Here is a 13330-nt window from a genome sequence, read left to right as displayed (position 1 = left end):
GTCAGTAACTTTTGTGAAATCTGTGTTCTTTCTTTCTGGCTCCAATCACAACAGTATCTCACTGAACAGCTTCTTAATACGTGAAACAGAATGCTTCTGTATGGTTTATTCTTCTTTCATTAATTAAAAAGAAAGAAGAAAAGTACAATTCTAACACTGCTCCTGTTATGTAAATAATTGCTGCTACTACTGTTATATTCCAGTGTTAAAATAGGTTGCTGTGGCTTACCAGGAGGCAATCTCTTACATCTTATTTATGAACTTCTGGATATTTTGTATGCTCAGAGCTTTGAATTTAAGATAAATGTTGTGAATACTCCAAATCTAGATACAAATTAGATGAAGCTGACAATCTGCATTGATAGCAAGCAAGTCATGAGGACTTGAAGACCTTAGCCTTGTTCTGTCTCTGTAGCATTGGATATTCCTGTCTCTGGAAATTGCAAAGTATTGATAACTGCTCTTGAATGCATGTGAATATGTGAGAGCCTCTGCCTCTGAGTGTCTTTAGCCAGAAGATAATGTAGTGCTTATATTTATATAACAAATGTGTTTGCCATTCTTTAACTTAAGCAAGAACATGGCAGGTGCTGTATGCTAAAGGGCTTCCATTAAAAAACAAGGTGGCAACAGGACCAAACACAGTCATTTGGGACAGCTTAACTCAGCATATGGAAAGGGTCAGACTTGTTGCTGCTGATATATCAGTACTGTCTGGCCCTCAGTGTCATTTATACAATCACAAGTTTACACCAGATTTCATGATATTATGGTATTGCAAGAGTTTATGGTCTATCTGTTTCTTCATGGTTCCCCCTACTTCCAGACAATCTGATCTCAGAGAATGAGAACTTCTGCTGCAGAATTTTACCTCCTAGTGAATGCTGTAGTGAAAAGTTGTGTTGGTATAGTGAGGCAGCTTTCTGTTTCCATTACTCCCCTGCGACACAAGGCTTGGAGCCACTGTCATATCCACCTTCATCTGACCTTGCATCAGTTCTGGTTTGTTCCAGGACCCTGTTGGGAAAATGTGTCACCAGCAAAATGAGAAAAAAAATGGATGGCCTGCCGATTGTTCTTCCTCTTCCTTCCTGTCCTTTGATGACACAGGCTTTACAGATAGCTTGCGAAGTGCTGGCAAGAGGAAGGAAAGAACAGAAGAAAATGCACAGTGGGACTGAATGGCAAAATAGGTCTGAGGCTAATGCTTTGACCAGTGTGACAAATGTCAGAGCATTATAGTTTCCATTGTCTATCTCCAACCTACTGTGCTATATCAGTGCACTTCTCTCTTCTTGCTCCATTGCAGTAGTCCTAAAACAAAGGAACCTCATACAGCATGGCTCACACCACAGCTCTGCATATCATGGGAGATATAACTGGAGTAGTACTAAGTGTGACTGTCAGTCACAGCAGTCACATTTAGTACTATACAGTCACAGCTTTCTGTGCACAGTTTGCCAAGTGTGGTGCGTGAGATTCCCTTGGAAAGTGGGATTTCTTCTGTCACACCATTCTCAGGAGGGCTCTGACCAAATGCACAGTCTAGCAAAAAGCCACTAAAAATCCTATGTGATCCTGAAACAAAACTGTATTGTATATCACTGCTGTTCCATGTGCAAATCAAGCTCCATGTGGAAGTGGGTTTTATCAGAGTAAATGGAGTACTTCTCTGTAGGATGTAACTATTGTATCTTCGGCTTGCCACGATGAATAACATATGAGATAGATAGGCTTTTTTGTCTGTGTTTCAGGAAAGCAAGGAAATGTGTTAGAATATTTCACTGCTAGAAAATAAAACATTACAGAGATGTATCTGAGGTTAGTGTTGCTCATTAGACTGCTACTAAACCTGATATGGATATGAGCCATACAGAATCGTTTTGCAAAATGAAGGAGAAAGAATCCAAACTTTCTGTGCACGTTTTGTTGCAGAATAATAATAAGAAAACCCTTCAGCTAATGCTTTTGTGTAAGAAACAGGAACTAGTTCTTAATCTCTCCAAAAGATCCATATGCTTGTAAAATATGCGGAAGTCTGTAGTTTTACTAGATTTCCAAAGATTGATTGTGAAGTGGCTTGAAACAAGTTGCTACTTAAATTCTATTCTTCGCTGACATTTTTTTCTGGTCCTGCTTGTTCCGAAGATTTCTAACTCCATTAAGTCACATCTACAGGCCCATCAGCCTGCCTATATTTCAGCACTTTCTTCAACAAAGAAATGGAGATATTTTTCTTCTTTTCTTTCCCAGTGGCAGTCCTTACTTTTTAGAATAAAACTAACAGTTCTAGGATCTACTTTAACAATTTCTATTTTACTCTTTGCTTTTGAGACCAGATATTGAACTATTGCTGAGTGTAGAGAGAAATGAATGTTTCTGAAGAAGTAGCAAAACCTAGCTTAAAGCTCCCTTCTGTCTCCAGGCTGTGTGTTTCAAGAGAAAATTGTTTTGTCTGCAAAAATCTGTGGCTTTCTTTCTAAACGTAAAAAAAAAAATTAAAAAATGGAAAGCAGATGCTAGACCTCTTAAATCTACAAGGTTCATGGAGTTAGATAATCTACTGCAGATGTAGGTGAGGAGAATCTCATCCAAGATTCACTACCAAAATAATAAACGCAGTGCATTTTCATGCTGAGTTTGAATCAGCATGAAGAGTATAAAATAAGGATAAGAATTAATCTGTGTCATAAAAAGGAGAAAGGAATCAAAGATCTTTGATCGTAATTCATGTTCCAAATCACTGTCTCTTTTTATTTCAGTGGGGAGGTAATTTGTGGTTCAGTCTCAGTAAAGACAGTATAATTTTAGTGGGGCTTTGGTCCTGTCCCCCCCTTCCCCCCGAAGCAGGATGCTTCAGAGTTAACAGGCACATTAAATACCAGTCAGCAACTTTAGTCCTCATTGTTGTATGCCTATGCAGATGCTCTTCAGAAAGTCAAATATGGAGTGCAGATATGCCATTTCAAGTTGCTTGCAAAAGAAATAGTGTTGTACAACACCAACAGTGTGAGATTATTCTTATGCTTAACCAATAAGTTCACATTTGTGTGTTTTTCTGATTTTAAATAAAATCAGGCAGGTGGTTCCACTTCCAAAATCTTGTCTGTAAATGAAAGAATCATAAAGACCTGCTCTCTTAAAGCTCCATCTAAAGCCAGCTGAATGCATTTAAGAATGACGGTTAAAGAGGGAAAGAAGGAAAAAAACCAACTAATATAAACAGCAATGTGAATTGACAAGAAGTTTGTGCTGGAGTCTGTTACACTGGACAGGATCTTGCTGGGAGCACAGATTGGTTGGACTGCCTCCTGGAGCAATGCTTAGTGTGGAAAAATGTACAAGATCTCTATGGATCAGCGTGTATTTAGAGGAATTCAGAGAACTGAGAGTTGTTTTTTTTTCATTTATGAAGCTGACTCTTTAAATGTAGCTCCAGGCAATTACAAATCAATTATAGCTCAAAATTTTATTACAGTTTTAATGTATTCATTGCCCTGTAGCTGCAAAGAGGAATCATCCTTCTTTGCTTGAGGTCAAGAGTTCGATAAAGATCATTCAGCCTTCCAGCTTAAATGGAGCTAACTGGAACTAATTATTAGTCACTTGGACTGAAAAGTAATCGATGCTCACACAATATTTGTTATCTCTTACAGGCAATTTCATTCCTTACACCACTGGCAGTCATTTTTGTGGTGAAAATAATCCGGCGGACAGACAAGACTGAGATTAAAGAGGCTTTCTTAGGTAACGTATGTCATATTTCAAGATGGAAAATGCGTGATAGTTCTCAGTGATCAATTCCAGCTGTAGTTTGAACCTCAAAGAAAACCTTTCTCCATTGCATTCGATTACAATATTACAGGTTTCAGTGCAGCTATAGCTGTAAGCCACGTTCCAGTCTTTGATTTCATGTATGCTTCTCAGTGTACAAATTTTATGCCTTAGTTCCACAGTCTAGCTAGCAAAGGCCAGAACTTGATCACTGAAGTTTAGATCAGCTGAGAGAGGTTATCCAGGTATATATTTTTATATTGCAGTTTGTTACTTAGCTCTTGCTTACAGTGCAGCTGTTCTAAATTCAGGGTTTGAGAGTAGAGTCCTGTGAGGCTCAGTTGCTCAGTTTAGGAAAATTATTTCTCTCATTGTTTTCTCTGACCTTCCCCTGGAGTTTACTGTTTCTTATCGCAAGATCAGTGTTCACGGCTCAGCTTTTCTAATCACAGGATGAAGTTTTATCTCAAACTGTTAGCAGGGCTATTTGGGCACTTAATCCTGGACTGTGAACTGCTATGGCTGTGTTACGGGTGAGGTCTAATTCCAGTTGTAGGCAGCAGCCTCCAACACTGGAAACTGCAAATGCATTTATGGCAGTGTATTTTAAATATTCTTAACTCCGTAATTCTGTGTTTTGTCCTTGAATTTCTTGGATTTTAGATCATAAGTTCAAACTGATATCAACCTTGCCTTAGCTAGGCTAGATATAAATGGCACTGTATGTCTGCCTTTTTTAGACCAGGCTGTGTTCATACAGCTTGTTCTTTCTCCAGGTACTCTTAGCACAAGTGTCAGAAGATCCTAGTTTCGATGTGCATTCCAACAGTCATTTCTAGTAAATTCTGAAATGACTTACAGTGATATTTTACTGTCAAGTCTATTCAGTCGAGGTAACCTTGATTAATAAAATGTGTACGGTAACAGTGCCGAGTTTCACTTTTTGTGGTGTGAAATGGAAAGGAGCTTTGGATTAATTTCATCAATTTTTCTCACCTTTTTAAAAGAGGCTTTTGGTTTTTTTTCTGCTGTTGTCTTCTGTGATGATTTCCTCTATAGTGCCTGTAAGGAATCTGTTCTGAGGTCCATGTTCCCTCCTCTTCTCCCTGCTACCCAAACTTTAAGGAAACCCCAACCTTGATGTTCTGTTCTGCAAGGTATCCCTGTTCAATGAGTGCCATAAATGTAGAACTCCTTGTGGCTTAATTATGCTTAAGCATACTGTACATTAATTTGATTCAGTATGTTAATGTGTCTGGTGATGTGAAGCTGATAGGAAGATTCATTCATTAATTGATAGCCTTGCTGTTTGTGCTGAGATCATGTTCATAATAAACAAACAAGAAATGCCTAAAAGATGAATTTCTTTAGGAATGAATGGTTAAAGGGATGTGAAAATGTTCTGTTATTACATAGGTGTTCATATTAAAAAAATGGTGATCCAATGCATGAAGGTTAAGCAGCAGTTAGCTTCCTGTTATGGGTGCCCTTAATCCTTCCTCTGGACGTGCCTGTCTCTTTGATGCAGTTATGCACCTTGTGGTGGGCAGATTGCCATTGTAAGCAATGTGCAACAGTGGAAGAAGTGGTTCATTCAGCCATGTCACAAAAAATCAAACTATGGCTTAATGAAAAGGGTAAACTTTAGCACATGTCTTGGAAAGCAAATATCTCTGCATTTACCATTTTTTAAACGGAGGGTGTACTGCTGTGACAAAGCTGTTCATATGTATTTGATGTTTTGGAATTTTGCATGTTGCTCATGACGTGATCACTGTAAATAACCAAGAGGAAACAAGTGATAGGAAAAAGAGCATGGGCATGAGTTGGCTCCAATAACATAGGTACTGAAAGTGGAAGACTGTTCTAAACAATATCACTATCTCTAGGATTTACTTGTTCCTTTGTTTTTGCTGGCAGCTGTTGTTAAAATCTGTAAGTCTGAGAACCCTTATTTTGTTTTGATGGAGGTCCTCTTTTTTTTTCTTTCCTTTTTTTCTTTTTTTTTTTTAACCTAAAAAAGATCCTATAACACACATCTTTATGATCTGTAATATCCTTAGGCAACGATTTTATGGAGGTAGGATGGATGCCACTGAAGTGCAGTATCTGGGGCTGCAATCCAATGGGAAAATAGCTCATGCAGCTATCATGGTCAAAAGCTCTATTACTGCAACTGCTCTGGACATCTAAGATTTGCCTGATTTATTTACTACTTTTTTTCTGATTAGGAATAAAATTCAGTGATGCATGTCCTGTAACAGGGAGCTACACTGCAGGCTGCAACATTGGGTTCGTTTTATACTGAAAGAGGGTGGATCTAAGTGCCACCAAAATCAAGGCAGAGATATCTACAGGCTTTAGATGAGGTTATTTCAAAAGTCTAGGGACTTGGTGTATTAGTACAAATAAAGAGTATCATCCAGTCGTACCTAGCATGAGAGTTCCTGTTTATTACTCCTGTTTTATTAGGAACGTGATTAGAAAGTGTTGAGATTTTTAGTGAAAATGTCTGCATCCTTTTGAAAGAAAAGTAAAAAATCATTCAGTTCTAATTTTAGCCAAAAGGTTGTTCTTTAGCTTTAATGTAGATTCTTCAATTGGGTCATGCATATTCACTTGTGTGTTTGTATTAATGTATATGTAACTTTAGAAGAGATATATGCAGGAATTCTTGACCAAAAGAGAATACAATTTTCATTTAATCAATTACAAAACTGATACATGGAACTTGATTCTCTAATTATTGTTGCTTATTTATGGTTTATGTCTGTGTGAATGACATGATAGGAAAATCAGGTTTTGAAGAGTAAAAGCAGAACAAAGTAAGTTGTGAGATGCTTTGGGGTCTACCCTAAGTCTGGGTAATGCAGAAAAAAAATACAGTTGGCTTCAGAGCTCATTCCATTTTCAGTCCACTGATGGTTTCAGTCTATAAATCAAAACATGTAATGCTATGGTATATAGCTTGGTATTTATGTTGCTATTGTTCTGTTGTTGTTTTTTTTTCCATTCTGTTTTGTAGCTGTTTCCTTGGCTCTAGCTCTGAATGGAGTCTGCACAAATACTATTAAATTGATAGTGGGAAGGTAAGTCTTGTCGTATTATAAATGATGGCTTTAACTGTTAAAGAAACTAAGTCAGAGTTGGCAGGTACAATACATCTTAATAAAAAGATAACTGATGCTCCAAAGCATATTGAATTAGCAGGAGCCCCTAGAAAACTGTCCTTGCCCTGGTACAGGTGTTGTATAACTTCATTACATGACATCCAACTGTGATAGGAATGTGTACCCTTGTGCTGTGTTATTTGTTTGACCATTTGGTGGATCCAGACAAATGCAGAGTTTGAAAGGACAGTTTGTGAACACGTACCAGTGCATTATATTGGTAACGCAGAAGAGTCACAGTATGTGGGAATTTAGATGCCAGTGCCACTAGTCTGCTGAAACAGAAATCAAGAATGTTTGCACCATTTTCTTCAGGCAGACATGAACTCATTTTTCCTGCACTCCAAGACAGCTAGCTGCTCTGTCAGCTTATCTGTGAATGTGGTCATTCACCTTGCTTCTCTGCAAGGTTTATTAGCTCAGTCAGTAGGACACCAGCCAGACCTACATGCTACTACTCAGCTCAGAGCAGGGTTAAAAGAAGCTTGGTTGGTTCAGTGGACATACAGAGGCAGTACAGGGGCTAGCAGTAGAAATTGTTTGTTGTTTTGGTGACATTTCCATAACCTAAATTGACCTGTTCTCAACCAAGTGTGTCAGCAAGACCTGTGCAACTCTGCGGGGTAGCCACACTACTTTTCTCTGTCACCGGAAGTATTATGCAGGACTGATTTTTCTAGGGAGGTGTAGCCTTACATACTCATTTTCAGAACTGAGATTCTCTGTGCTCTTTGAAATGAAACATGCTGTGAGGAGAGACAGACTACAACTCGTATGCTGCAGCAGAAGACGCCCTGCCTGCAAAAATTTTGCCTTAAATTGATTATTCCAGAAAACATGAAATGCTTCTGTGTTAAAAGCAGGAAGAAACGTGCTGTATACAAAATACACATGTAAATGTAATCATCACTTTGAGGTTTATTTGTTACTACAGCGTTTATATTTTTAATATCCATGGTGTTTTTTGTAGACCGCGTCCCGATTTCTTTTACCGCTGCTTTCCAGATGGAGTAATGAACTCTGAAATGCACTGCACAGGTGATCCAGATCTGGTGTCTGAAGGCAGGAAAAGCTTTCCAAGTATCCACTCTTCCTGTAAGTTCTTTCAAATGCAGTGCTTCTTTTGTGAAAAACTGTACTATCTGTGTTTTGGAATTACTCTTTATTTGTTAGATGGTGAGCCTGGTTTTTGTTAGAGGGGTACTTCTGTCTTCAGTCACTGCTGCCACAGATTTCCCTCCACTTATCTTGAGAAGCACCTGAGGACTATCAGTAGGGTGAAATGTTCTTCAAGGTTAAAGGAAACAGTGCTGTTCCGATGGGATACCCATTTCCTAATGCAGAGCCCTGTGCATCCAGTGCATATGTAGGAAATATTGTTATATAACACTGGATGAGAAGATGGATATTGGGATAATATCAGGACGTTGTATTATTCTTATATAGTAACACTGTTATATTAAACTGCTGGGTACAAGACAGATTCAAGAAGTCCTCACAGCTTTAGAACTTATGATAGTTTGCTGCTAGAAGAATAAATCTTTCATTACCTGTTTTCTTACACTTTTGATAATATCCACATTATCCATGTGATATATCCATGATATAGATCAGCTGCTCTTAGCTAGTGCTGTAAGCTGGCAGACATATAGGTGACCTTGTTAAAACTCACATCTGATCAAATTAGTTATATTAAATCAGATGCTACAGAGGTTCCTTCCTTTGTCTTAGGGAACTGACTTCTAGAGTGTATTATGCCAGGAGGTCTAATGCGACTTCTTATGATGTGTAAAATAAATTGACTACTGCAAGGTTGGGGGTTTGTGTTTGGACTTTTTCTTCCTTTTTCTGCTGATATGGTTTGTTTCTTGCACTGTTCTGTTTCTGAGAACTGCCAATTTAGTACCACTGAGGAAAACCTCTGGAACTTATGTTCCTGATCTTCTTTCAAACTAATAACTTCAAGTTGTTAGACTGAACAGTTACGTAACAAGTTGCTTAATGAAATTCTAGGCTGATCTTTTTCTTGTTTGAGACCCAGAGCAGTTAAGAAACTAGTAAATGTTTGTGGCAAACTTTGTAGCTTTTTAGTCCTAAGTGGTGAACCAACTCAGCTGCATCAAATTTTATTAGCTTTGATTCACATTAGAGTGACAGTAACAGATTATATCCTATGCCACTTAGAACAAATGGTTACCTATTGCTATCTTCTATTTTCTATTTTCATATGCAGACTGTGACGCTTAATTGCAGTTCTCTTGGTTCACTGTGTAACAACAAAGGTTTTAAATAAGTAGAAGTGCACAATGGTGTACCTAGAATGTACAGGTTACCCCACAACAAGCAGCAAATGTTATAATTGCTCATGTTAATGCAGTGTATCAGTTTACTCATTAGGGCTGCAGAGTTTAGGTTGGGGAGGTACTTTTGGGTTAGGTCAGTTAGGAAACAGACACTGTGTGTGTGTGTGTGTGTGTGTGTGTGTGTGTGTGTGTGTGTGTGTACCATGCTCTGGTTAGCTCTGATCCATGTCAGAGTTCTCCTACTGGAACTGCCTGTCATCCAGCATAGTGTGTTGTCCCTATACCAGTGGGGCAGCTCACAGAACACACTGAGGTTTTATTCATAACTGCCATTGGTTTTATCACCTCTGAGTTATGTTGCTGCAGCTCAAGAAAATTCAGTAGGAGCAGAATGATGGCCCAGTGGATTTATATAAAAATTGAGTGACTTTCCCCTTCCCTGACTAGTACAATATTAGCATGTGGCTGAGTTGACTTTATTTCCTGCTGCAAAGCCTTTTATTATCATGTGATGAGAATGAAGAGACACTACATATGCAGTAGCTTTTATCTGTTGTTAAGTGTATGTGAGATTAAGGCAGTCCTGAAGTTGCTTGAGGTACTTAACTATTTGAAGGCTGGTGTTGTAATATTTAAATCTGGCAAGATTGTGTGTATTGAATCTGTACGTATTTTATTCTCCTAATGGAGAAGGAAATAACTGCAAGTTGATATTCATAGAACAGCATCCCCTTCACCTTCTGTGAAGCAAAGTTGTTTAGATAGAAGTTTTTTCATTAGTATTTTATCAAGAAGAATTTATACTTGTGGTAGTATTTATTTTCTTGCTTGATTGAAGTGTGGAAAACATTGTTATGGGAAGTACATTACACAGCCTTCCTGGATGTGTGAAGCAATGAGGATGTTCAGGATATTGTAACCTCTGTTCAGAATTTGTTTCTAATATAATATATTATTATTTATTATAATTATATCAAAATAAATATATATATTATATTAGTATAAAAATATATAATATTATATTATAATAAATATAATAATATATAAACTACATTTCCTTTGCCTTTGTAGAAAGTAAAATAAAATAAAAATTACTCATGTCAATTTTAAAAAGTTAACCCTTCCTGCCTTCTTAATGTGGTGTTAATTGCAAGCTTCCCTTCCATATATTCAGTTTAAGGTTCTTATTTTTCCTTTGCTACTTTTACCCTTCCTATAGCGTGAGATCACTACAAGATAAAGCAAAGGAGTTACATTCTTTAGATTTCTATCATCCTCTGTTTGGTGTGGAATTTGTGCAGTGAAAGTAAAAATGCTTTTGGTTACTGTTTTTGTTGTTGGTGTTTGTTTTCTTCCTATTTTCAAGGCTCCAGAAATTTAAATGAGAATGAGAGCTGACATGAACTCCAGCACCTCTTCAGGAATTACATTTAAAAGTAGTTAGCTTTAGTTTGGTATTTCTACTTAACTGGAACATGTGAAGGAAGTAAATCACAAGTGAAAGCTTTCAGAGAGCCTGTATAGGAAGATTAGAAGCTTTAGTTGAGAGCCATTTTAATCTTGAAACTCATTTTTCTTACAGCATTCCTTGGACAGGCTGTCAATCAAAGCTTTGTTATATCAGAATCTAAAGTGTCAGCCATGCAAAATGTGGCCTTTAACAGGAAAGTCTGTGTTGCTGTGACTGTTGTATGATAGAAATAGGCCTGGGCACCTACCTGTGCAACCTGGTCTAGGGAGCTGCTTTGGCAGGGGGGTTGGACTCAGTGATCTCTAGAGGTCCCTTCCAACCCCTACAATTTCTATCACAGATTCGGTGACAGAAATGTAGTTATAGGGATGTATGACAGCAGTGGCAGTGCTGGCACTGACCTCACCTTGTGTACTCAGTAGAAAAATGTTGTGAACTACGTATGTTCCACTTGTGCCCTGAAGGAGAGTTCAGTCTCCTCATTAGAGCACTGATTTTTTTATGTTATTTGTTTTGGAGTCTTAAATTCCCTTGTCTTTCATCTCCCTCTGCGAAGCAACATGTGTAAAACAAATAAGAAAATGTGTGGAAGAGTGATGAAAGAGAGTGGGTGAAAGAGATTTGAAGCCCTTTCTGTTCATATATTAAGTGAAAAAGCAGAAAAATGCAAGCACAAATCTGAAGATTTTACAAGTTTTTACAGCAGTTTTTGAAATAGGTTGTCGATCTGTAACTGATACATTGTGGTTATGATAAAAGAAGTTATGGTCATAACATACAGGCAGATGAAAAGTCTGTGATAACTGAAGTAGCTGTGATGTTGCCCTCTCATCCCCGTTGGCTGTCAGTAAGATGGGGGAGAACTGAAGAGGCAAATTTTCTTCTCACTTTATGCTTCTGATAATCTCACAGATATAAACTGGTCCTTTCAAATATTGTGGGTTGTGTGTATTTTTTTATTTTTATTTTTATTTTTCCTGCTTTTAATGATAGAACTCATTTAAGCCGTTGGTACCTTACTATACAACAAACAGAAGCAAAACAAAACAAAAAACATTCAAAGTTTGTGCCCAGGTGGCAGCAGTCATTTGGAAAGGCCATCTCTGTTCCTTTTTTGAAGGTACAACCAGGGAGTCAGGTACCCTTAGATCTTACAGAATTAGACCTGGGAACATACTTCTGTCTTCTAGGTATATGCATAGATTCACAGACAGTAAAAATAGTGAAACCTTCTTGTATCATTATACTATGTCAATTCATTGCCATATGCATATGTTTCATAACATACTTAAAAACATAAAAACTTTTTGTTATATTAATTTTAAACATCTTATATTGTAACATTTTCCAGTAGCTGAAAATTAGCTTGATTGGCACGCGGTTTGTGGGTTCCCTCTAGGATAAATATCTCCCTCTGATCTAATCTTGAGCCATCTAATTAGATATTTCTTTTCTGATCTTGGCGTCTCATTTCTAATTGCTCTGAATTCATCCTGCCAGTATGACTTTCCTCTGTTAAGCTCCAGTTCAATATTATGCTGAATATTGTGGTTTACTACATACTCCAGTAATTTTCTGCTGTAGTATGGGGTTTATTTTTTGTCACTGTAACTTCCTTTTCTCATCAAGCATACTAATAAGAGGTCCAAAAAGTACTTTTGGCTATTGCACCATGAAACTCTCCAGGTATCAGAACACATTCTTATCGAGTTTACTGGATATATTTGGACTATTTGTATGCTGGCAGGTAATTGCTTTTAAAGCTCTTTATTTTTTTTAGGACTGCAACTAGATTTCTTCAGGTGGAGAAGTTGAACATTGTGCGTATGGTGAAAGTGGACAGTAGTTAGCTCAGGGAGTGAGGATTTGCAAGTTGAGGGATAGTGTAAAAGATTTGAAAAACAGTTATCACAGAAAGCTTTTTTTAGAAGCACAAATTCATAGAAATCCACATCTTTTCCCAACTTCTGTCTAAAATTAACTCCCCTAAGCTGCCATCTGTGAAGATTTTGATTTAAAATTATGAATCCAGATCATCTCAAGTTGGTGGTACCAAGTTTCTGAATCAGAGGGAGAAGGACCTGCCACGTGGTATTTTAATGGTGTCTTTGACCCTGAATTCATCGTTTAAATAAAGATGGACCACCACTACCAAGCACAAATGTGCTACAAGTATATCATGCATTTTGTTTGTGTCATGTGGCATCCAGCCACAGATGAGTCTTGTGTGCCTATGGCTATGAATGCTGTGATCTGGGATGGTAGAAGGTTGAAAGCACCAGCGCAGTGTTGCAAGGGTTTCACATTTCAAATTGTAATATTTCAGGGAATTGATGTTTGAGTTTCCATTTTCAGGGTGAGCCTTTTCAGGTATAAACTCATCACAGATTAATGTGAACGTCCTTTTACATTGTAGAAGGTAACTTTACTGATCAAAATTAATGCCAGAACTGAATTAGCTGGAGAATTCTGTTCTATTAATATTTGTCATTACTGCATCAAGTAAATGATTAGCAAACAAAGTTGATGGGAGAACAGTAACCAAACCCTACCTGCTTGGGCAGGGGGGTTGGACTCGATCTCTTGAGCTCCCTTCCAACCCCTATGATTCT

General features: G+C 37.7%; 1 protein-coding gene across 1 annotated transcript in view; it reads left to right on the top strand.

Moving 5' to 3' along the window:
- The window catches only part of PLPP4 (phospholipid phosphatase 4), a 44202-nt gene that overhangs the window by 18123 nt on the left and 12749 nt on the right, over positions 1-13330 (top strand). The window contains exons 3-5 of the mRNA XM_065746417.1: positions 3657-3747; positions 6800-6863; positions 7915-8039. Coding sequence (XP_065602489.1) covers positions 3657-3747; positions 6800-6863; positions 7915-8039 — 280 coding nt within the window. The remainder of the gene's footprint in view (positions 1-3656; positions 3748-6799; positions 6864-7914; positions 8040-13330) is intronic.

This window comes from Cyrtonyx montezumae, unplaced genomic scaffold, assembly GCF_038088225.1.
Source record: "Cyrtonyx montezumae isolate F1298 unplaced genomic scaffold, pur_monq_1.0 scaffold_4, whole genome shotgun sequence".
Lineage (NCBI taxonomy): Eukaryota > Metazoa > Chordata > Aves > Galliformes > Odontophoridae > Cyrtonyx > Cyrtonyx montezumae.
Note: the sequence above shows the minus strand (reverse complement) of the source record. Positions and strands in the feature narration are given on the sequence as shown.